This window comes from Chlamydotis macqueenii, chromosome 7, assembly GCF_036417535.1.
Source record: "Chlamydotis macqueenii isolate bChlMac1 chromosome 7, bChlMac1.mat, whole genome shotgun sequence".
NCBI classification, from domain to species: domain Eukaryota; kingdom Metazoa; phylum Chordata; class Aves; order Otidiformes; family Otididae; genus Chlamydotis; species Chlamydotis macqueenii.
In genome coordinates, this window is record NC_141562.1 from 24,013,548 (window position 1) to 24,040,283 (window position 26,736).

The 26,736-nt window shown below is 36.5% G+C and overlaps 1 protein-coding gene across 1 annotated transcript in view; it reads right to left on the reverse strand.

The window, feature by feature from the left end:
• LOC104483131 (adhesion G protein-coupled receptor A3-like) overlaps positions 1 to 26,736 on the reverse strand; it is a 279,708-nt gene that overhangs the window by 227,611 nt on the left and 25,361 nt on the right. The window contains exon 2 of the mRNA XM_086752545.1: positions 10,374 to 10,445. Within this exon, the coding sequence (XP_086608671.1) occupies positions 10,374 to 10,445 (72 nt within the window). The remainder of the gene's footprint in view (positions 1 to 10,373; positions 10,446 to 26,736) is intronic.

Here is a 26,736-nt window from a genome sequence, read left to right on the forward strand (position 1 = left end):
GTCCTTCCCCTGGGCTGCAGTTCTTCATGAACAGAAGGGACCAGCATGAGTCCCCTTCCATGAGGTGCAGTCCTTCAGGAACAGACTGCTCCAGCATGGGCTCCTCTCTCCCTGGGGCCACAGCTCCTGCCAGGAGCCTGCTCCAGCGTGGGCTTCCCACAGGGCCACAGCCTCCTTCGTGCATCCACCTGCTCCAGTGTGGGGTCCTCCACAGGCTGCAGGTGAATTTCTGCTCCTTCGTGGACCTCCACGGGCTGCAGGGGGAAAGCCTGCTTCACCATGGGTTACACAGGAATCTATGCTCCGGCACCTGGAGCACCTCCTCCTCCTCCTTCTTCATTGACTTTGGTGTCTGCAGAGTTGTTCCTCTCACATATTCTCACTCCTCTCTTCTGACTGCTGCTGCTGTTGCACAAGTTTTTTTTCCACCCCTCTTCTTAACTATGTTATCCCAGAGGCACTACCACCATCGCTGATGGGCTTGGCCTTGGCTGGCAGTGGGTCTGACTTGGAGTCAGCTGGTGTTGGCTCTATCAGACATAAGGGAAGCTTCCAGCAGCTTCTCACAGAAGCCACCCCTGTAGCTCCCCCACTACCAAAACCTTGGCATGCAAACCTGATACAATTTTTACAAACAGTATGTTAATACAAGCGTGTTATATATGGATCCATCTTATTTGTATTTTTTCCCCCATGATGTTTGATTACACCAGATTATATGACTGAAAGAATAGATCAAATTTATGTCTAGACTAAAACCAAGTCTAAAAAGTCTATCAAGAAGACAACAAGAGGATGACCTCAGCCACATCCCCTGCAGCCCTGCTAGCATTTGTCACAGTCCTCTTGGGCATACAGATGAGCCAGCACTGCCTCAGCCTTGTCACTAAGACAGCCTCATCACCAAAGATGACAGGTTGAGAGTTGTCTCCATCCCTGTCTAAGACTCATGCTATTCAGCCTACATCATGCTCAGGATCGGCACCATGGGATTTAGTGAGAGTTACTTCAGTTGTTGTAGCCAAACATAAAACTTTTTCTGGTAGAGGACAGTTTGCTGCTGCCAAACCTGCCTTTTCACTGCTTACAAAAAAAAAAAGTGAGGTTATATTTACTACTAAAACTTAGTTAACTAACTCATTTTTTTGTGACACATGGAGCCGCACAAAATATGTCAACTGAGCATCAGTATCCTCTACCTGCACTCATGTATTTGTGCCCATTAAGATTGCTAGAAAAAGTACATTAAAAATAAACAAATGACTCAATCTGTTTAAGGCAGAGAAGTTAAATAACTGGAATTACATAGTAATCACTGTACTTTTTTTTTCTCAAGATGCATTGAGGTCCTTCAGTATTACTAGATTTGGAGACATTAGGTAAGCAATACTATTTCACAGATGACAAACAGAGAGAGGTAGAGAGAGATCAAGTGATATGACAAAAATTGAATAAAAATTGATGGCAAAATTTAAAAGAAGAGTCCCTGATTTCCAATCATTTACCTCAAAAGTCTATTCTTTCAAAAGATTTTCTTCTTTCAAAAGACTCTTCTGTTTAACATTAGTATATATCATTGACTGTTACGCATTTGCTACAGCATGCATAAAATTCCCTATTTAAACAAACCCTATTATGATTAAGAAGGATTAATTACTTTAAGTAGAAGACATAGTAGCTAAAAAACTGTATTTTTAATTGAATGCAATACTAAAACAGAGTATATTCCAAGATCAGATTATGACAAAAGGAATCTGTCGATAAATAAATACTAATAAGTAATAAAGTTGTCCAACTTAAGCTGTCAGTTGAAAACTATCCGCTATGAATACTATAATTTTAGCTAAGTAAGGTGATAAGGGAAGCGTCTCATTACAACATAACATTTTGTTTGTAATAAATAAATAAATAAATGTGTATTTTTGCACATTTTACAAGACATAATTCAAATATTTTAAATGTTAATGAGGAATCCATATTTGATGCTAAAAAAAAACCTTCAAGGTGAAGAACTGAAGCTAGTCTACTGCTAGAAAGATCATTTTTGTGTCTCCTTTCAGTCTGCTATCAGACTCATACCAGTCTCACCAACCCATGCCATTAAAATTGTAAGATGTTAAAACAATTTTATAGAAACTTGATTTTATGGAACTAAATGGATTTTATGGAAAAAATACATTTTTCTGACATGTATTTAATTATTCAGCAATAATCCCTTTAAATGTTACAAACTTCATTGACAGATACATGAAGTTAGATATTTAAAGAACACATTCATTTAAATCGATGTCTCTATCTTCTGGCTTCTGTCATTAGCGTTGAGTAACATAACCAAAATTATCATAATGGCAGAGGACCACGCAGCAAAGGGAGGCAAAATCCCAGAGCATCTGAGCTGTTACCACCACAAAGACAGACTGGTCATGGTAGGTGTGGAAGGAGTGCCAGGAGGGGTAAGGAATCGGGTCCTAACCCACGGATATGTTGCAAGCCCAGACAAAAATATCTTTCAGTGTCTGACTGGTGCATTCACTATCAATTAAAAAAAAAAAAAAAAAAAAAAAAAGAGATAGCTAAGCTCTGAAAAATATAGCCCAATTTACTAGCTTACCACTCATTTTCTTGGTAGAAATTGGTTCTCTGCACGCTTCAGGATGAGCCTTAAAACACATTCATTTCAGAAAAAGCTATTCTAATTTTAAGTGATAAATAATTATTATATCGGTAAATATTTTCTTCCCTCTTTCTATCTGTCTGCTGCTTGACATTGTTCATAGCTTTTTTTTCCCCCTACCAGTACTGGTAAAGGTCTTTATTTCTTGACTATCTCCAACCTTCCAAACCTGTTATTTGCAACAGAATCACAGAGTAGTTTGGGTTGGAAGGGACCTTTAAAGGTCATCTAGTCCAACCTCCAGTACAATAAAAGCAGGGACATCTCCAACTAGATCAGGTTGCTCAGAGCCTTGTCCAACATGGCTTTGAATGTTTCCAGGGAAAGGAAACCACCAGCCTCTGGGCAACCTGTTCCAGTGCTTCACCACCCTCATTGTAAAAAAAATTCTTCTTTATATCTAGCCTGAATCTACCCTCTACCAGCTTAAAACCACTACCCCGGTTCTATCACAACACACCCTGCTAAAAAGTTTATCCCCATCTTTCTTATAGGTCTCCTTTAAATACTGAAAGGTCCCTATAAGGTTTCCCCAGAGCCTTCTCTTCTCCAGGCTGAACAACCCCAACTCTCTTAGCCCGTCTTCATAGGAGAGGTGCTCCAGCCCTCTGATCATTTTTGTGGCCCTCCTCTGGACTTGCTCCAACAGGTCCACAACCTTCTCATGATAGAGGCTCCAGAACTGGATGCAGTACTCCAGGTGGGGTCTCACCAGAGTAGAGTAGAGGGGCAGAATCACCTCCCCTGACACGCTGGCCACAGTTTTTCTGATGTAGCCCAAGATATGGTTGGCTTTCTGAGCTGTAAGCACACACTGCTGTCTCATGTCCAGCTTTTCATCCACTCGTATCCCCAAATCCTTCTCGGTAGAGCTGCTCTCAATCCCTTTATCATCTAGCCTGTACTGATACTGGGGGTTGCACCAACGCAGCTACAGGACCTTACACTTGGCCTTGCTGAACCTTGGTTCACATGGGCCCACTTCTCAAGCTTGTCCAGATCCCTCTGGATAGCTTCCTGTCCCTCAGGCATCAATTGCACCACTCAGCTTGGAGTTGTCTGCAAACTTGCTGAGGGTGCATTCAATCTCAACTGTCTATGTCACTGATGAAGATATTAAACAGATGCCTCTGTTTAGACAATAGATGTTTCTCTGGAAGAACAGTTACCTTAACTTCAGTAATTCATGAATCTTCAGAGCTTTGGTTTTTGAGCTCAATGTTTATAATTGCCTTAGTATGGAATATATTGCAAGCAAGTATACTTAACATCAACTAAAAAATTTCTAGCTATATTAGCTGCTTCCAGAAGTGACAAAGGGAACTATCCTGCTTCATGCAAATACTAGCATCATTGTAATTAGAAAGACAATTTCTTAATCTGACACTGAAACGAAAAGGGTAACTCAAAGTTCAATGAGCACCAAGAGGAATATGAATTGTTTTCAGCCTGGTTTAGAGTACGTGCACAAAGCACAGACAGTCTCACTCCAGAAGAAAAATCATTCCCCATGGCTATTCCCATCATTCTTCACCTACTGGAATATGCTCAACCACTTCAAACAGTAATGCAGCATAATGAGGTTTTTTTGTAAACAATTACAAGCCACCACAATAAGAAATTTAACATGAAAAATTGCTTAAATTTCCCCAGGACTCCCAGACACATTACTAGACGAGGAAAAATAATGGTTGGAGCATTTGTATTTTTGCTCTTTGAGAATATTAAAGATGAATTTAAGAAAAAACTAATTTGTTATCATTATCAACTAGATCTAGAGAATTTACTAAATCCATGTGGTATTTGAAATACAAGAAAAAGTGGCAAGAAAACTTTAGAAAGGAACTTGTAGTGATTTTCACTCCTCTATATTTCTCCAAATAAAAAAGCAGATAGAACCAAACCATTTCAATCATACCATGATTACTTACACAACAGACAGCTCTAAAATAGATTTTTAAATTGTCCTTTCCCTAACTAACATCACATTTCTGTAAACATGGCTATGTGGCATATCAGATGAATTAATGTGGTCATTTGAGGCCTCCAAGATTATTAATCTACTTTCTGTTAAAATTACTTGCATGAAGTTAGGGGCAACCTCTTCAGGGAGGAAAGAAAAAAAAAAAAGAATAAAAAAGAAAATTTGTACAACTGGTCCTTGGCTGTCAGTCTTAAATATTACTAGTTCATAATAGCTACTATTTTTCTATTTTTAGAACAATACAAAAAAGAACATGTAATTCTAAATTTAATTTATGAAGTTTCTAACTTTAAAGATGTCACACATGTCTGTTGAAAATAAAATTGTTTAACTATTTCTTTAAGCATCTTTGCAATCCTTCACAATGGAAGAACATCCCTGTTTCTTCATGTGAGTGCGCATGTGTGCATACACATGTACGTTTCAAAAGTACAGGCAGGAAAAGAATGAAGTGGTCAGTAACTTAAAGAACTTAAATTGCATGTTTAAAGAATCAGATCAGTATATCAAAATGTAAAACCTTTATATTTTACCCTTTCATCACTTGAGTTTTGCTAAAGAACATCTAAATACCATATTTTTATACTAGCTGTTTAAAAACATGGTTTTTTCCCTATGGTCTAATTTGTTTTGCTTGCCTTTCCTGCCCTTTCATTCCCTCAAGTTAATGTGTTATTACTTCAATTGCACAGCACAATATATAGTTGCAGAATGTCATACTGAAATCTACTGAAAGTAGGTTTTATGCAATTTTATCTAAGAATAACTCAGGACAGCATGTGACTGCTTAGCACTGCCACACAGCTGGGAACTTTACAATACAGCAACACTTAATAGAAGTACACACCATCTAAGTGAGACCTGGTCACGTAAGACTGAGCTATAGAGCTAAAAAAAAAATAAAATTAAAACAACAAAAAAAAAAATCAATACTAAATTCTTACAAATACTTCATTATTCTTTTTCTTTGTCTAGAAATGGGTCTAGGAATATTGAGAAAATGTAACATCAAGTTTCCGTAAAACAGTTGCTGTTGAAGTATTAGTGCCTGGCATGCTTTTCTTCAGGGCCAACTGACAAAAATATGTGTGATCTTGCTTAGTGATCTTTCATCCTGATTCCCAAGGAAACACTGCTTATGCAATCACAGCCCGTTTGTGTGTATGTTTATTTTTACGTGCTGGTTACCTCCAAATAGCTTTTGAACCCATTAAAGCATTTCAGACACAGGGGACAAAGGAATGGCAGTCTCAGAGGTAATTATGCTCCTATAAACTTAACAAAAAAGTACATTTGGTTATGAAACAGAGGGAGAATGAGACTTCATACAGCCACTTCAGAAAATGCCAAGTACAAGATCAACCCCATTAAGCACCAGGAAGCCCACAGCTGAGAAACCACAACAGATTGCCCCCAGCTAGAGATAACACGGGCAGTTAGTGAAGGACAGGGGCTATCCAGGAAATTGTGATGCAGTGGTGGTCGTGGAGAGTAAGAAAATTAGTAGTGTTCAGAGACTGCAATGTCTTTGGAGCAGGGTCCATACCATATACTGCCATGACAAGGTATCTGCTAGTAACTTGGTATTGCACACTAGCCTATGATTCCTTGGGTAATAGCAACGATTAACCCCACTGCCCATGCATTAAAAATAAACAAATAACAATAACTGAAGAAAAAAAATAAGCTAACTGTATGTCACAGACTTCTCTATTTAATATATTGTTCCAATGTATGGAATAACTATACCATCAAATTATATAGATTTCATTTTTCAGTTGTTCAGATCCTCCAAATCACTATTTTAACTGAACAAGAGCTTCTGGATTACTGAAACTTACTTGAAAGGACCACCTCACCATTTCATGGCTTTGAAAGCCCACTTGGCCTTTCCTTTTTGGTAAGGAAAGGCATAAGAAAAATCTTACGCTTTCCAGAGCATAAGAAAAACTTATTTAAATGTCCTGCTCAGATCAATGCATCTCCCAAGAAGGCAGGACTCTGACTACAGACAGGGAAGGCACTGGGATTGAAACCACTACAAGCTGTCAAGTCTTTGCTGCAAGCTTCAGATCCAAACTGAACTCTCAGCCTCCTGAAGGTGAAGCCATCTCTACAGGGTGTATCAAATAAATGAGTTCAAGGTGCTCACTCTCATCTGTAGAATTTATGGTCTGTAGATCTCTGGGTTAAATTCCATAAAGCTATTCATATTTTAACAGTTTCTTTACCACACTTGCCTAAAAAAAGTTTATTTATTTTCTTACCTACACTTCTGATTTTATTCCAAATCAAAGCCTCTATAACTGAGCACCATACAAAACCTAAGTTTACATAAAGTTTTTATTCTTGCATAGTATTTAAGTAACGATATTCAGTTCTTAATGCCTCTTGTTAGTACTACAAAGTAAGCCCAGTGGCACAGAGGAGGTGCATCATGATCCAGATGCCATAACACATTTGTGAGTCAACCTTTCCAAACCAGCACAAGGCAGCACTTCCTAGTTTCAGAAAACTCAAACTAAGTGGACATAGAGTGCCATCTCTACAGATCACTCATGAGTCACTGTTCACACACACACAAAATACAGAAAAAGCACCTTTTGTGACACGGTGTTTTTCAAAGCATTTTTCCAAACTGCCCAGTAAAAACACTATTTCATCAATGCATTTTGTTCACTATTACTTACATAGCTTTTTTTACAGGCACTATTAAATGTTTCATTTTTAATATTAATAAAGTATTAGTAAATATGGGATTATATTTCTATTACAAAAAGGGAAAAAAAATATTTTTTCCTGGCTGGCTTGTTGTATGCCCTGAAAACCTAATATCAGATTTCCTCTTACAGCAGTAACACAATCTAAGACAATCTGAAATAGAAACCTTGTAATACTCATGCTGTGGTTGAAAAAAAATGTGATTTTCTGAGAAGTCTGCAGAAACAAACACAAACCAGGTCCAACAATATTTTGAAAAAAAAAAATGCAATTTGTGCACAATGTAAGAGTTCTACAACAGTCTTAGATTTAGAGAAACTGATTCTGGTTTACTTTTAGAATGGACAGTTAAGGGGCCAACAACTTATGTTTGCTTGATTAAAATTGTATAAAATGAGGAGTCCTAGTTTGAGACAACTGCTCAGTGAGGTCTCCCACTTGTGTAACACTGTTGAGAAATCACCAGAACTTGGGAGGACTGACACTTCTGTAATCCAATTCCTGTTGTTACATCCATTGAAAAACAAAATAATAAGGGGAAAGTTGTCACTAGCTTATTGGGGTAGGGCTTCAAATCGTTCTCTGCTGAAAAATAGCTTTTGAGCACTCCAGGACAGCAAGGAGCCAGAATATACAAGTCACTCAGTTCCACCTAAAAATTTTCCTTCTCTAAAGTTTTCAAGTTTGACACTGAATTATTTCCTTTTCCACAGACGCTAACACTTTTCTGGACAATGATCTCATGGTACCACAAAAGAATTACAGACACACGTGATTCTTGTTTCTGTGGCACTCATGTCACTCATTTTTTTTTTCTCTGAACAGGATCACAAGGTGTGCAAAGCCAAATTAAATGAGAAATCCTTAACTCCAGCACACCCATGTTTCTAAGCACCCAATCTGGTAAACTTAACACTATCTTACAGGAAGATGGATTTTCCTGCCACTGTACTTCATAAGATTCTCTACCTCCCCTTTCAGGCAAGGAATAAATATTCTTGTTGGTCCATTTTGGTGAGCCATGAACATCAACAGCAGTTGCTGCCATAGTTCTCCACTTTAAGCACCTGACGTATCACTCTGAATTGGCTTGTGTGGAAAAGGTGAAGCTGGGGGAACCTTTATCCAAGGGTTAGGAGCACTCTTCCAGATGTAGTTCATTCACTTCCACCTCCTAGTAGCCTATTCCAGATGTTCTCACCCCTCTCGCTGAAACTGGGACTTTGCAGATACTGACAAGAAGTGCATGGGGCCAGAGAACAAGAAACAGAGCATCTAAATCTGATGAGAATGTCATCACCTGAATTCTAGTCTTTGCTTCAAGGACTAACGGATTTTGTATTAACACAGTGGCCAAATAGCGTTACATACAGAAGAGATGAGACTCACCCATTTTATCTGTAATGTTGTGAAAAGTCAATACAATAAAATTAAGAAAGTTTTGATGGTGATGATACTTGAGGCTAAACACCTAAGGCTTTTTTGTTGTTGTTGTTTTCTCACTGTTTTCAATACTGTTTGCAATGTCTTTTCAGATTGAAGTATTTCTTTAACTAGATAAACAATACAGCTTTTAAAAGTACATGCTCAGTATCATTCCCCAATGTAAATCAAATCTTAAAAAATCCCAGAGGAAATATTTTCCTCTATTTCTAAATACTAATGCTTTACTTGCAGTACATTAAGGTTTAATTTACTTATTTTCCTTCTTGCAATAAATTTGTAATCCTATCCCCTATTCTAAATTGTTTTGCCTAAAATATTTGTAAACTTCTTTATAAGCCTTATATCATTGTTACACCTAAGGTTAAACCAGTTAGAAAATAATACACAAGTACTCTTCATTACATACCACGTAATATTGCTAATATTAAAGAAGTATCCATTACATCTATAACTATAAGCATAGAAAACTTAGTATCCCTTTTCATAACTTTTCAGATAGTCAGCTTTATCCTAACCATCCAAGGTGCTTAAGGGATTGCTCCAGACCTTGAAATACATTATGTATATTTAAATTGCAGTTAGAATATTCAAATATCTCAGTATCATATACTTACCCACCTTATTGCACCACCATAAACAGCATGCACATCACACACATACACAGTAAAATATTAGCAAGAGCTGATTTTAATATGTAACTTTTTTGCATATGGAAGCATTCATACAACATGCCATATGAATGCAAACATTCATGCATTCACAAATGTAGCAGCTACTTTATATCAACAGCACTACATAATGAAGGTATTCTTACAAAGCAATACAAAAATAATTTAGCTTAAGCTGCAGGAGATACTGTAAGACAGGCGTGATATAATTACTCATTTTAGACGCACTGGCAAAGTAAGTTGCCTATAGGTAGAAAAAAAAACTTTTTAGACTTGCTTACATGATTATTCTCAAATAATCACAGAAAGCAGTGTTACTACACTGCTACAGTATATGTTACTCCTTATTTATTCCATTGAAGTTTCCAAATGTTTTCTTCCTAACTCATTAGCTGCTCCTGAGCTCCTCTTCCCCCCTCCAAATATTGCCTAGAATTACATGATCATGGAGCTTTATCAACGTCATTGTCTGCTCCAGTGAAAAATGCTATCCGATTTCTTTAGAATATAATTAAAACATAAAATAGAATTAAAATGGAAGTATCGGAGACCAATGAGTTAAATAACCCAAACTACATGTCAGGTATATTAGTGTTATCATTACATATACCAGTCTTCACTGTGATAGTGTACATAGTGTAGTACAAGTCTTTGACTGGATGTTTATTTTAGTTCCAAATTGATGGCAGTGCTTTCCTGTATGTTCCACAGCCATCCCCATTCACCCGTTTTTATGCTGTTTCTTTAACTTGATGACTGCTTAGAAATACTGTGCAATACAGTTCAGAACATCTCAACTTCATTATCTGATGTTTGCTTTTATATTTAAAATGCAAAGGCTTTTTAATTGAAGGTGAAACAAGGCTGATCAGTTACTCACAATCTCTCCAGGGATCTCAGTCCAAAGAAAGAGCCATTCTTCAGCCATAAGATCTTGTTGTTACTCAGAATCCTACAAGAAATCAGGAAAGCATCTGGTTAATAGAACATGATAATTCCACTGATTAAAAACATGTAATTATAGTAAATGACTGCTCTGTAAAATACTAATCACAAAATTCTCTGCTTCATTTGCATTTTCCCATCATAGCAGTAAATAAAGATTACCATTTCCTGAAGTGCATAGTTACTTCTTTATTAAATAAAAGCACATTCAAGAAATACATCAACAAACGAATTTTGGCTTCAACTTTAAAATTGTAACATTGATAAATGTCCACACTTCATTGTCTGCACTTCACTAGTAAATTCTAAATTACCACTGGCAAATGTAATTGTTGGGCTTCCCAGTCAACAAAAAGGCTAAAGCAAGGAACACGTTAAAAACTGTTCTGGTAGATTAGAGGACAATATAATCACTTTGCAGTGGCTGCTATAGCAGGGACGTACAAAGAATGATACCATCCATGGCTAAGATACAGAGAAATTTCTAATTTTCTGCGGGAGAGACAAACAAACCCCCATCCCTTTATCACAGTAACAGACTAGTCCAAACGTTTTCCTGTTGCAACCTCTTCATGGTAGAAGTTCAGTAATTAAGCTATGCCTGTCCCATGAAGTACCACTACCATCAAGTACACATGCAAGCTGGCCCTGCACGCAAGCTATCGAAAAAAGTTGTCTATTCTTCCCCTTCATGTTAAACTACTGTTGATGTCACAAGTGGCTCTTTCTAGTTTAGTATTTTTCCATTGTTATATTTCCCCAGCTATTTCAGAAGCAATACAATATCAACATGCAGTTGTGAAGATGTTACCACTTAAAAACCTTGCAATATGCAAAAGAAATGCAATTTGGTTTAGAAGCTCAATAAATTGGTTTTTAAAATAGATTTAATGATTATGCAATGCACAGATGAAATGTTTGTCTCTGAAAAAATTTAATTCCAAATGCTTGAGAAATGAGTATTTTAATGTAACATTTATAATAAGTTAGACTTCTTTAGTGCACAAAATTTTGTTTCAAAGTAAGAGCCATAGCTTGCAATAGACATTTTAAAAATTAAAAAAAAAATTATGCTCTTAACTAGAAAACTTGAGACTTTGCAAATTGACATTTTACTTTTGTAAAGTTTTAAAACAATCTGTTACATGAGACTGTCCTAATTTGTCTCACTCTTAGCATTTCCCATTGTATATGAACAGTAAGCGCTCTGCCCTAGCATACATCTATTACATAAAATCTCAAGTCTAGATGCAAAAGACAACATATAACACTGACCCATAGTGAAACAGAATGTAATTGTCAATGTAGGAAAGTTAAAACACTGTAATGTCAGTAAGATTTGGAGATTTTTGCAAGTTACTTCTAAAATTAATCAATGAACATGTAAATATCTTTTGATGCAATTTGATGGCCCACTGTCAAAGAATACGGCGAAGAGAACAGCTCGGATGCGACCTGTATGTTGCTGCACTATGTTGTTACTGATTACACCCGTGCAGCAATATTACTCCTCATCCAGAACCAGTCAGTATTACCCACAAATGGCAATTCGGGATTGGTCACAAACACTCACACCCTGGCATCTGCAAGCACATAGAAATTTCTGTTTACAACAAAAATTCAATATGCTCCAGTACATACACAGTCTATGGACATCAACTAAGAAACTCCGTATCTGAGAAGATCTTCCTTCTATTTCTCAGATTTAAAATCATATGTATGACATTAAATATTTCTCTAATCTGCCAACTCTTCTCTACCATCTTAGCAATACATTTCAGCAGTGATATGACAAAAGACTGCAAACTGTTTCAATTTCTCTTATTTGTCAGATTTTCTGAACTTTTTAGGTGCTGATATAGTGACTAAATTGGAAAAATGTTTTAAAATTCTGACTATCTAAACTAGAAAATACAAATACATTATGTTCTCTTATTTTTAGTTTTTTATTCATCTTCTCTTCTGAGGCTGCACAGAACTCGTGTCAGCGAAGAAAAAATGAATCCCAAACTTAAAACTGGCTGGGCTTGGAAAGACTAACATCATAAATTCCACTTCATATTGGGTCATTCGGTTATATGCTGAGTGACATCTTTGAGCTCTACTCCAATGACATTAGATATAAATATTATATTTGGACTGTTATCTATAGCCTGATTTGCAAAGATACATGTACTTCAGAACTCTCATCTGGCTTAGATACAAGTAGTTCTATCTTTGAAAAATTTTCATGGTGCCAGTTTGTTTTTACAGCTTCTATTCATTATGCCCAGAAAAAGAAGGCAGCCTGAACTTTGCTGGCAACTACATGAAAATGCAGAATAATTCAGCAGCAGAAAAGTATCCTCCTCTCTATCTCTGGGCCTCCTTCTCTATGGCCCTAAGCATGTAGACTGATACCAGCATCATTAATCCACAAAAACAAACTCCTAGAAATTAAAGAGAACTATCTAACTAGTAATAAATCACAAGATTAAGCAGAACATTTACTTCATAAATGGAGCACTCAGTAAACACAGCTCACATTCTGCAATACTGCTATCTCATTTAGTCGTTTGCTTTTATTTTTTGGAAAGATAAACTGAGTCTTGAAAAATATAACAGACACCACAAAATAATAATAATTTTAAAAAATCATAGAACTTAACCATGTAAATTTGAGTTTCTAAATGAAATCTTTTAAATATTTATACCAGACTTTCACAGAGACTTTCACACAAAGATCAGGTTTCAAAAATTAAGTTTCCTTCAGGGTCTTCTCTTCTCTACAGTGCCAACTAAAATTCAGGTTTTATAAACAAAGTAATATGGGTATTGTAGTTTAAATACAACCTTTTTTTTTCTTCAGAATCACAGCTGTAGAGAATCTTAGCATTCCAAAAAAGTCCGGGGGGGTAGCGGGTGGGGGAAGTCTTCTCTAACAATTAACAGAAGTTATCTACATTTCATTCAGCTGGTTGGTAGCTACATGGGAAGAAACCCCCTGTTTTAAATTAGCTTTAGTGATGTCCAAAAACTTGCAATGGGTTGTTATCAAGAAGGATTTGGTTTTCACTGAACACTGACTCTGTGAATACAATGAACAACTTCACTGGCAAATTTAAATCACATTATTTTTCATACAGTAATGAATCACTTGTTAACTTTTGATGCAACTCATAACATTCTTTGCTTCTGAGGACATTTGCTGTGGAAATGACACTAGAAGGGAGGAAAGTTTTGGTTACAATATTCAATACACTAACTTGGAAACAAGGCTTAACTAGAGTTGATGAAAAATCTTTTAAAGTAATCAATGCTTGGTCAACTTGCAGCTCTTACTCTTGATGCTGAAATTACACAGAATAATTTTGTGTATTACTTCTTCAGAAAAGTAACAGAATGGACATGAAATGTATGAAGTATGGCTGAAATAGTTAGGTATCTCTTTTCCCTTGAATACAGTCACTTGCTTACAGGGAGATATTTGCAATATATCATATATATGTAATATATAATAGACCTGCAGAAATTTTGCAGGAAAACAGAGACATGAAGAGCATATTTTTCTTGTACTTATAGATGCAAAAGTTTGGTGGATAAATATATGGAAAAAGGTGCTATTCACATATTTGATTTTGAATAGCTTATAATAAAATTATAACTTTCAGATGTAACAGAAACTGAGTCACTTATTTTAATGAAAGATTAAATGTAGTTTAGATTTTCAAAACAAATCGCCACCCTGCACCCATTATGATTAATTATTCCTCATATTTTATTTATTCACAACATTTTCACTTGCCTTTTTTTTTCTGATGTGCTAGTGAATCACAGCAATAAATATTGTGACACATTGCAACTAGGCAGCTGATTCAAACAATTATCAGCTTCTAGCCATGTGCTAAGAATCTCACATTTTCAGTATTTTATTCCAAGAAGAGAAACACTAAGAAAATGAGCAGTTTTCAGTGAAACTATTTTCCAAAAATCAAAATCCACTTCAAGTTTTACTTTTCTTAAAAAAAAAAAGTTTCCTGAAGAAATCTTTTGAGAAGATATTTATTTTTAAGTTAGATGTGCAAACTGTCTTTGCAGTATATATAATGATCTAAACCCAAAGTAACTGGAAGTTTAAATGGTACTACCTTCAGGCCTAGCCCTCACAGGATATATCAACTAAAATAGTGCTGGGGGGTGATCCACTAGCTAGCACCACTCTGCTGATCAGACACACTATGAACTGTTTGCTCACTTCACTGACCCTTTCAGATCTTATGTCTCTTCCACTCCTTCTCCCAAGATACTCTCGGGGACAGTTTACCCCAGGGAACACATTCGGAAGACTAACTCTACACCAGGGTTGTCCTTTCCTGGCCCTGTGAAGCCCTCTAGCATTATTTCCACAGGCTCTAAAGGGATATCCTTCAAACACCCTCTCTTGGCTTACAGCGACACCCTAAAGCACATAATCCATATACGTAGTTTTATGATGCAAATGTACTTCTCTGGTGGGCTGCAATACAGGCTGCATGTTATTTCATTTATCCTGTACTGGAAACAAACCAACTAACCTCTCACATGGACACAAGGACCAAAATCACGCCAAGGAGCATACTAACAACTGAGAAACATGGATGGCCAACGAGCCATTGCTTCCACTCTTTCCTGGACCTCTTTCTTTAGCAGTAGAGAGATACCTAAAACGATGAATTGTCTTAATGGTCTACAAGCCATCTCTCTGATTTTCTCTTGGATTCTTCCATTTGAATTAAACAAGCCATAAATCACAGTTTGCTTAAATTGATTTTTGTTTTTGTGACGCCATTAAAAGTCTAAAAAGACATAATTCTGTGCAAAAAAAAAAAGTCTCATTCAAGTATAAAACACACCTAGTGTAAGAGAATCTACTGCAGTATAAAAAAAAAAAACAACCAACCAAACAAAAAGCTCTCAATCATAGTGCAAACAAACTTTAACTTCCTATAATCCCTCAAGTAGAGAGAAAGAATCTTTTCACCATGCCTTCAAAGTCAATGGACTTGGGTTCATTTGACATTATAGAGGAAACAAATTCCACAGCTGAAGCTTCTTCAGTGAGACAGTACTGCGTTCCACCCAGCAAAGCCTAAAGACTGTGAGGTCACACAGCAGTGTATTCACATAGAAAGCATATTTCAGACAAATAAATCCAAGAAAGACATTTAGATGAAGACTGCTATTCCCAAATGCATAGTGAACACAGAAGGAAGTGTGATCCACTTCTGAAAATATGTATTTCCTGTGACAATATTCACAGGGGAAGTAAACAAAAGACATAAGCAAAAAAAGTCCACCCAAACATAATGAAAAAAAACCAGTAAAATGGCAGCTTTCGCCTGATTTTCTGCTGGACAGCCCAGGAACTGGTTCAGACCAGACTTCACCAGTCATATCTAGCTGATAGCTAAGATGAACAACCAATGTCTAGAAAATTAATTCCTCTGAAATCCTTTATTTAAGGCCCACTCACTGAGACCAGCTGAAGGTACACTGAGTACTACAGGAGACACCAAGCACACCTGCCCCTGCTGTGGATTTTCCTCTTAATTCCTGTTTGTTTTTCCCCTTCTCAAGTAAAAAGGTGTATTAGATGGCTATCCAAGATAACTTGAGAAAAGATAGAAAGCTCAGTCCATTAAGCCTGTACATCTGGGACCTCTGTGCTGGAGTTCTGTCAAGAAATTTTGTTTCAAGTTCTGCAGTTTCTCTTACATACTAATTTCTGTTCAAGCAGAAGGGAATATCTTTTATTTTAAAATAAAAATTTAAGTACTAATAGTAATTAATCATTTTTCATGGAAGCCTAAGAATAGCCAACAGGTTGCAGTTCAAGCTTTTTGCTTTCTTTACATATGGTATGTCGTTAGATACAAAAGGAGTGTGAGCAGACATCCTATAAAATACTTGGACATAGTGGTGGAAAAAAACGTATTTAATTTCTTTATGGTATCAGAATAAGACTGGAATCACTTATACTGAAATGCTACAGTGTAAAATTAAAAACTGTTTTTAAGGTTTTAAAATCCTTCTCAGTAAACTAGAATATTGTTTATTCCCACAACATCTATAATTCATTGAGATTCGCACCATAAAAACAATTTAAGAAGGAGCTTGCACCACAAAAATGTCAGAAATAGCAGGAAAAAAAAGAACATCTGCTTTTTGTGCCACGTATGTAGAGACATATGGAACTACCATAAAATACAGATAGTAATTACACTTTTTTTTTCCCCTCCAAACTGAAGACCACAGCTAAGCTACTACCTACGGCTTCAACTGATATTATCACAACTATACAGATAAACTGAGAGGAAAGTCACAGAACAATAACAAAACTGGCAGAACAAGTGAAGAGAGAAAAATGATGGAAAACAGTGTTGACAGACATCACTACATGAATGGGCTGTGGCAGTCCAGGGAGGTGATTCTGCCCCTCTGCTCTGCTGAGACCCCATCTGCAGTACTGTGTCCAGCTCTGGAGCCCTCAGCACAGGAAAGACATGGACCTGTTGGAGCGAGTCCAGAGGAGGGCCACAAAAATGATCAGAGGGCTGGAGCACCTCTCCTATGAAGAAAGGCAATATAAAGTGTGTACCAAGTGCACAGTCCTTAGTCAAGAGATAGTTACATGTGTTTAACCTTCTGTGATGGGTCCTACTGAGCCTAGCAGAATTATTTACATGAATTAAATTTATCATGTGCATTCGTTTTTGAAGATCAAAGATTCTATTGTCAACATTTTCTTTGGAAAAAGGGAGGAATTGTTCAAAGCTCTCTCTACAATGAGAAGGAAATCCTTACATCTGAACTTTCAATAAAACACCATTTCTAAAAGCATATGTAGGCAATTGGTGACAACATGGGTCTGCATGACTTCTGTTCCTGGTTTTGCCTTTGACTCACTGCACAACCTTCATTTGATGAACATATTTTTTAAATGCATTTTTAATAGAAAAAAAAATAAGACTGATACAGAATATTAAAAAAAATAATGAGTTCTTCACTGACTAAGCTGGTGTAATATGCAAATGGAGTTAATGAAGTGATTGTTTATAGGAGAAATAGCTTTTGATTTGCTTGTCATTCAACTTAGTTGACATTAAGGGGAAATGACATTGTTGTATTTGTTTCTCATTCAAACTTTTATATAATTCAGTGATAGCTACGATGTAAACATCACCAGGAGGAGTAGAGTAGCTGAGGGAACAACGCACAAGAACAATGCGCAGATTTGAGCATTTCAGTGTGCTCGGCACCAATTAGACAGACAAGAGCTGAGAAGCATCGTTATCCTGTAGGATAGGAATTTTTACACTCATTTCAGTGGCACTAAGGAGTTCACTTAGGCTCCCCATTTCAAAATGTTTACTGTAACTAATTTGCCATGATGATTCACAGCAAGGTCCACATAACAGCATGCCCTTCCTTTCTCCTGGACTCACACACTACTGCTCAGCCAAATAACCATCAGCATCCCAATCTGCCTTGTAGCTCCCGCAGGTGCAACAAACCTGTTGTTTACATTAACTATAATACATTCAAGTGTTTTTATTCTACAAATAAATTCTGAACACTTGTTTAAGTTCAAGAATTTTAATAAGATTAATTAAATTTTAATAATTTATTTGGTGAAAATATTTTAAGAAATAATTCACCTTTCCCAATACTACACCTTTCTTTCCTCTAAGTAATTTTGGAAAAGGATTAACAATTCCTGGGTCACCATTCCTTGTTTATTACACTTTTTATATTATCTTTTTTTTCCTTCCTAAGATCTTTTCAGCATTACTCTTATTGAGCCCATTGTTCTACTTTTAAACCCTGAAATATACCTGTTCTGTTTTACCCAGTTTTGCTAATTTTGTATGTATTTCTAAAACAGCACTGTAAAGTCTCCATATTATTCCTGAAAAAATGCTCAGAATTGTTTTCAAAATACTCAGGTGTCTCAGTTACTACAATAGATAAACAGTAACAATTGCTGAATATAAATCCAGAAAAACAGTGAAAATTTTTCACTGTAGTAATTTATTTTTAATTTTCCTCCAAATGAGTTTGTTTTTATAATGTTGTATCTTAAGTCATAGGTTCTGCTGGGACTATAATTGTGTTTTGCGAAAGAGATATCTGCAGTAGTATTTTTTTTTAAATGATGATGTATATCATCTGATAATTCAATAAAATACAAAATTCATTCTGGATCCTTTGGGTAATATATACAAAAACTGAAAGCCTGAAAAAAAGACTGGTCTGATAAGACAAAATAATTCCTAGCTGAATTTGAAGAGAAACTCTTTTCTTATAGGAAGACATTTTAAAGAGCTAGGTTATTAAATCTAAATTGTTTGCTCTATTTTGCCTCAACCAGTGACTGCATGTCAGAATGCTCTTCTTAGTCCTCCCTTTGGTTTCAAAGACTGAGAGGAACAAAGATTTAACTGATAATAGGGAGCGACAAAGAAGTTTTTCTTAAGAACTTCAGAAAACTACTGATATATGCTCTGGCAGAATGAGATCCCAAAATTTGAAACAGTTGGTGATTATTCATATTCAATTCAGAGAGCAAGTGACCCTCGCATAATGCATACCGGCCATCATATCAGTTTACAGTTCTTGTGGTGGTGCTGCAAGGCTTGAAAATTGTTTTTAAAATTGAGATTTGGGATAGCATCCAGTTGAAGTAGAAAATGCAGGATCACAGATAATTTACAATCTCTGAATCACCTAGATTGGAAGGGACCTCCAGAGGTCATCCAGTCCCACCTCCTGCCCAGAGCAGGATTCAGGTAGATCAGAGCACTGCTCAGAGTGGTGAAATGATGACACTTTTTTTTTTGTAATGGAGACATTAGCTGTTATAGATTATTTTGGCCTTAAGCACTATTTATGGAGTGGACTACAGGAGATTAAACAATTCCCAAAAAACTTGAATTCAGAAGTTAGATCCAGAAGCATAGAGGTACACTGTTCTATACCTATGGCAGAGATCAGACATTTACAGCAAAAATCAGGATTGTCACAACAAGTATCAGACTGAGGAACCCTAAACATGAGGATGCAGACGATAAGCTTTACATGAATCTCCTTCTGCTTTACCCAACATGGGTCCCTAACTGGACCAAGAATATTTGTACTAGGGGTTATACAGCAAAATCACCAATGTGTAGCCTACAGGTTGGATGTGTTTTATTTCTGTGACAGCGCCTTCCTTTTAAATAATTTTTCAGGATCCACATGTCACAAGTGAGATCATGGCAGCAACCTTTGTCATATCAAATCCCAGTTCTATATTGCCCACTCAAGCCAAATTGGAGAATTATTAAAACATAACATTTATTGTAAATGTATAGAATTTCCATTGTAGGAAACCCATTGAAGGGTCTACTTCAAAAATTCCCTATGTTAATATATTATTACTGAATATATATACAGAAAGGAACAAACATTTCATGTCTTTTTCTAGAAATAATTAAGATTTCAGCCAGCTTTTTATTTCCAATTTGAAAATATATTAAGGTGTGCCAAATCAGAACACAGAATTAATAATTAATCATTACAGGTAGAAGACTCAGTTTACTTAGTCAAAAGTACTGATTTTAAGCCGAAGCAATGTTCTTGTGTCTTACCTCTCAAAGAGATTTTGCTCTGATGAAGGGCAATGTGGTTACCTTAAGAAAATGAGCCAAAATATAAGACTCTCATAAGACACTTGGGAAGGCAGTTCTCACCCCACATAATAATGTAACACAGGAGCAATCATCTCCAAGTGCATCTACTTCTCGGCTTCCAAGCTAAAATGGTCAATGATGGTCTCACTTGTGATTTGTCTTTTTTTAATCTTAGCCTCAAATGCTATCTATCAGCTCAGGTACTTAAAATTATCTTCCCAAAGCTGTGTTGTTCAATATTTGATGTTCTTTCCATTTTAGTTATATCCACAATCTTTGAAATAAAGCTTTCAGCACAACTGTTCAAAACTCTGGTATAAATAATACAAACAAAGAAATCTAACATTTGATCCAACTTTCATCACACAACTTTTTCCTACCTTGCTTTGTCTCTGTTTCTTTCACATTAGTCAGTGTTCAGCCCACTCAACCACCTTTTGTTTGATACCTGATTGCAAACATTCAGCTTTACCTCACAGCCTGCACTTCTACCAAATGGCTCCTAAAACATTTAGGTGTACAGTAACTGTAGCTGCCTGCATTGCTTTTACAATAATAAACTCTGGCAGCAATATCCACAAGGAATTCCAAAAGCTTTGTAGGGAATCATGACCTGAAGCTATCACAGCTATGTTAAATGAAGCTTGGTTATTCCTAATGGTTTCCCAATTCATGTCTTTTAGTGGTTTTTAAAGTTTTCCTAAAATAATGATGACAGAATAATTTATTCATTTTTCAGAAGTGTCTTCAGATCCTTGAATAAATAATGAGAGTTATAGCACCTTTCTGGGATGCCTGAAATGACACAAAAGGAGCTTGCTTAAGTGAGACTAGTTGCACTTATTTTTTAAAAACAGAGATTGTCTACAGGAAGAATAGAAGAAATAAAAGGCACAAAAGAAAAAAAAAAAAGCAGAGATAGACAAGAGAGTATAGCTATGAGTACTAATGAAGAAAAACAACTAAAGGAAAGTAAGATAAAGATTATCTCTTCTGGTATACATACAATTAATCAGCTATTTATTAAATTGGTCCACAAGTGATACACAATTTGGGTTCTTTAGCAATGTGAGCTGTTTGAAGTTAAGTAGAACGACGAAAAAGAAGCAGGTCCTTAAACAACTCCTAAAATAAACAGCTCAGACATTCATTCTTTGAGTAAGCCACTGTTAGAGTAATGGACAGTTGTGTGTACCAATATGGAAGCTGCATCACCAAAAGACGAGAAGGTACCAGAAAGTACGGAGCGCAACAGACAGTGCTAGTAACAGCCAAAATCAGCATGGCTACCCATCCATTTCTTTTCCATCAAAATGCCATTTTCTCATTTGCAACTGCACTACGTGCAACACATGTAGTAGTTATTTCTTTATGGACCACCCGCACAAGTGACATTTATCAGACCATGATTTTGTGCTTATTGTGTTAGCATATGAGGTGGCTAACATTTAAGGCAGCAAGTTGCTAATACAGACACCCAGTCTTATTATTTGATTTAGATTGGAACCATGTAATATTTCTTAAAGGCTGCCAAGTGCCAGCCAGATGGAAAAAGAAAAAGTTTACTCCATATTAGAAAGAAAAGTCTGTAACACACACTCTCTGGATTATCAAATAACATTTGTAACATTAAACCTGAATATTTTAATGCTGTTTCAATCAATTTTCTCCTCATTCTACTGTATTCCAAATGACTAAGGAGAGAGTAAATGTTATAATTTTCCTCCAAACTGCATTTAAATATCCATTTCTGCTGTGTTTCCTGTATTGAATTTAGTTAACTCTGGTTTTTCTTGCTAGTTAGGCCTCTTTCTCTAAAATTTGTTTACTTACCTTCCATCAGACTCCAAGTTCTTACAGAATATCAGAGAAGCACTTACAGAGATTGAGAGATTTGATGCTACAAATTAGCTTCAGTAATTGTCACAGAATAGTTAAAAGATATCAAAAGTCCTTCCCTACAAAGCTTTCTGAATGGTATGTATTAAAGATTAGGTAAAAGGAGGACTTTCATTTCCAAAAATAAACTCTTTCAAAATCGTAACACAAGACCCAATATATACTTCAAAAATCACTACTCATTGTAATCTTTGTATCAGGCATTGTTTTGACTAAGTAAAACCATTCTCATTTCAAGTCCTCCACAGAAGTCAAGCGGTCATGAACTAATTGCTCCTGAGCAAAACCAGTTCTATTCAGTATAGATGAGGGGGAAAAATTAATAAGAATAGCTCAATGTCTTAATTATATGTGATTCTGAATATTTATGTAGAGTAATAGAAGATTACCTTAAAGCATTTCATGGCAAGATAATCACACAAAATACCTGAAATCAAGCTCAACACCTCTACCTACAGCAATTTTATCTGCCGTGTCACGCTCCAATTTTCTTTTACATTTATTTTCAAAAATGATTCTATACCATAGAATCTTATTTCAAGATGACAGCTCTGGAAAGAAATTAGTTTTTGAGAGATCTGTCACTTTTTAAAATCTCCATCTCTGAGAAGTTTAGTTGTCAACTTTAAAACAAGAAGTTTCCAGGTATCGCAGATACAAAAATAAACAAACCAAAAAGCTGACCCAAGTGTACCATGCAGGTACACTAGAGGAATCCTTAGTAAAAAAGTCTTTTTTTTTTTTTCCCCAAAAAATCCTGACTTATACTTCTAAGTACATGAATTCGACAGCAATGCTTTCTTCCCTCTGCTTCAAACTCTAACATTATAAGCACTTGCTGTAACAGACCTTGGAATCCTGAAATATAATAATTTCCCTGGAATAGTAGGGAGCTGTGTACTTCCTTGCCGCAGGAGGGCACAGGCAGCTACCTCTGCAGTACATTCCACGTGTTTCCTCTGGAGCCCACAGCAAACCTTTGGGATTGCCAACTCTTTTTTGAAGGGAAATCAGGGCTCCCACAGCGGGCAAGCAGTGGCAGCAGGACTCAGCACAGCCCCCATGAATATAGGATGGGGAAGTGTCAGGGAGCTGCTGATGACTGAGCCCACATCAACAGGACGTTCACGCTCACCCAGAGTGAGGGCTACTCAGTGCTCTAGGTAGCAAAAGTCAGAAGGAGAGTAAGAATTTGGGAATCTCATTAAGCAGCTTCATTTTGAGTGCCCATGGTTCCCTGAGGGCTCTTCTCACAGTGAAATATTCATATTTTTAGCTCTGAAACACTTCTTAACTAAAAGCTATACAACTGCTGCTGAATAATCTGATACTCAGTACAGGCATGACTTCAAATTCCTCTACCCAATAAATAGAAAATAGGTTTCCTAGATGCTATATTTACAGTTCTAACTACAAATACTCTATTTATAAACTTACTTCATTTTGGAGATATACATGCTGGAGATGTACAACTCAGAAATGTTCCTCTATCAGACTGATAAGTCCTAGAGAGGGGATGTTTTGCCTTTCAGAGACTATTGTGTAGATATTCAGACATTATCTTGGGATTCAGCAGAGCCAAGATAACTGGAGTTTTAAATTGCTTTTGACGTTTCTTACATCTACAGTAATAAATGACATAATGGCTACCTATAGTGATACACGTACATCTGAAGACCATTATCATGCTGTGTGTAGCAGAATTTTTTTATATATGTTTAAGTGCTAAACTGGCTTTGTATAGCCAGAATCAAAAGGGAGCTGTAGAAAAACAAAAGGCAGCATCTTCTTGCGTCCTTTTTCATGATTCATATATGCATACTGCAGAATACATAAACATATAATTCCTCACTCTGAAAGGTATTTTTCTTGGTCAACAGCATTTTCTTAACCTTCTTTAAGGGAACAGGTTTTCAGATATTTGCCATATTTTAAATGGCAAACTGTCTTATGAATGATGCTGAATGTCAAACGTTAATTTTCATTGCAAAGCCTTCTCTCATTGGTTTTAGCAGAACAGAACTAAGATTATTTTTATTTTGCAATAATCTACCTGGAAAAGAATACAGGACACGAATAAGCACAGGATTTCAAGCTCCCTCCGCTTCCAATGTAAAATAACATAGGGGTCAAGAACAGTTTATAGGCAAAGGAATAATGGAAACAAAAATATTTAAACTTTCACACAGGCTTTATGATCAAAGACAAAATCCAGAATGGTGTAGCAGAAGCAGAAAAATGAGGTGATCTTCATTAGGACCCTACCACTGGAAGTTGTATTGTGCTTTGTTTTATAAAGCACATCTAAGTATTCTTTATCCTTAAAATTACACTCATTGATGTATGATTATTTCACAGACAAAGTACCAGAAAGATAATTATTAGTGCGGTTTTGGACTTGTAGCTGAGCTGGCAACAAAATCAAATTTCCAGTGTTTCAGGCTACAACTCAGAGCAAGTGACTCTCCTTCCCACTTCACTGATTTCAACTTGAGCGTTAGGCTGAATGAGAATTACATAGCTGAGAACTACCACAAGAATAAAAATCGTGAGACAGAATTAGCTGAGACGCATGAGTCAACTTAGGAAAGCTTAAGACAACTCTAGCCGCACTTGTTTAGGCAAAGCTAATTCCACCCCAAGAGCTTCTTATTAAATCACTACATATGAAAACCAACACAGATACACGTATTCATTTTACAGATTCCATTAAACCAGTTACATTTCAGTCAAGGACCAGCTCATCTCTCTGGGAAAGCTTTCCTGGTGCTTTCTCTGTTAAGTATGAAACAGCTGAAACACCAAGGTCAGCTACAAATCCTCTCTGAGCAGAAGGGCAGTGAAAGCAGGGACACCTGCTGAGCCAGAGATGGATAGGAAGGGGCTCTCCCGAGCAGAGATAGAAAACCTTAAAGCAAAGACCAAGTTCATTTTGGCTGTATACCACCATTTGACATGAAAATTAACTACCTGCTTTTGTAAGAGATATGCTTAGGTATTCCCTGAGGTGATACACTTCAGAGAATAATACGCTGCAATAAAAGCTGATAGCATCATTTCAGCAAGCTTCTGCAATCCTAGAGCGGGCAACAGTCACTTCCAATTTTGTCAGTATTAAGCTACATACAGACCACATCAGTGACCTTAAAAACTGTAATACACAAGGTATCATGCCAGATCAGATCTCTATTAATGCCAGAGAACAACTGTTTTGCAAGCCTCTGGAAAACCATTATCTTCTCTGTGTTGCCAAACCCTAAGGAATATTCAATTGAGCTTTAAAGAAGCATTCAATAATTGTAACTGGTATGATTTGATAGAAATTCATGGACAGCTTGGCACGATTTTGCAGACAAGATTAAAAGGATGGGAATACACCACACAAAGCATTGTCTTTGCAAAGTCAAGCCATAAAGCCTGAAATCTCTTCACTTAGCAGATGCTGTGTACCTAAAGACCTAAAATCCAATACAAGAAAATCTGACTGCTGATCCACACAGTTCATCATAAAGGCAGCAGAAAACAAATCCTGCCTGAGAATGCATCTACAGAACTCTATCAAGGTGTCAGATGTCTGCTGTATTCTCAGCTCCCTCTTCAGTGCAGGAGATAAATAAAAAAGATTGCCTGACTCAATGGCATCTTTACAGGGTGCTCTAAGTACTTGGGTTTGAAAGGAAGATTTTGACTGCCAAAATTTCTTTACAGATAAGCTCTACACATATTTGAAGGGCATGAGGCTGGAAAATTTATGGCCATTCTTGCAGATTAAGATGACAACTGAACTCAGCTAATGATGAGTACTTTCACTTAACAGATGCCATAGCTCACTACAGTGGCTGCATTGGGAATTAGCGCAGGAAGGGTTAAATCAGTTGTCACTTGGTGAAATTCTAACATTGACTTTTATATAGATACTTGGCTACCAAAAGACATTAAAACCTCTGGTGGCATCCATTAACCTTTCATCCACATCTAATACCAACCGACACAAAGACTGTTAATGCAGTCTGTCAATTGTAAATTGCCACTCTGCTCTCACTTTGATCAATTAAATCATCAGTGATACTAAAAACAAAAACTCCCTCTATACCTACCTTGGCAATAAGTTATGAAAACATTGGCTGTTGGACAAGGTTTTGAGCTTGTACCGACCTTTTACAGCAGTGATAAATCACCATTAGCATAGTTTGTGTGACCGCAAATTTATCGTAAAAGTAGATGAAATTACATTTGCCGTTACAGCTTATACTCTTGTGAACTTTTTAAAGACTACTTTCTAAAGTTGATTTCAGAACTTTAAGGACCTACTGACAGCACTGGAGCCTGAAATCAGATACCTTCACAGTTTTAGCATCTCGGAGTTCAGCTATCAAGAAGGGGAGGGGGGGGAATAATAATAAAAAATAGCAAAATTAATGCATAACAACTTTCTGAAACACCTTAGAGTTGAACTGAATAAAACAGTCAGATACCAATCTCATTTGAAGAATGTCAATAAAATATAGAAGCCATTCAGAATGCAGTTAACACTACCTGATCAAACAATGCAAGTAGTTCAAAATGTCATAGATTTTACCACAAACACTGACTCTGTCTATAACAGATTAGTGCTTTTTAAAATGTCAAACTTGGAGAGAGTTCCTTTTTCTTATCTCTATATTATGTATTTATAAAGCTAGTGACATTATTAAATAGCAAGCAATATAA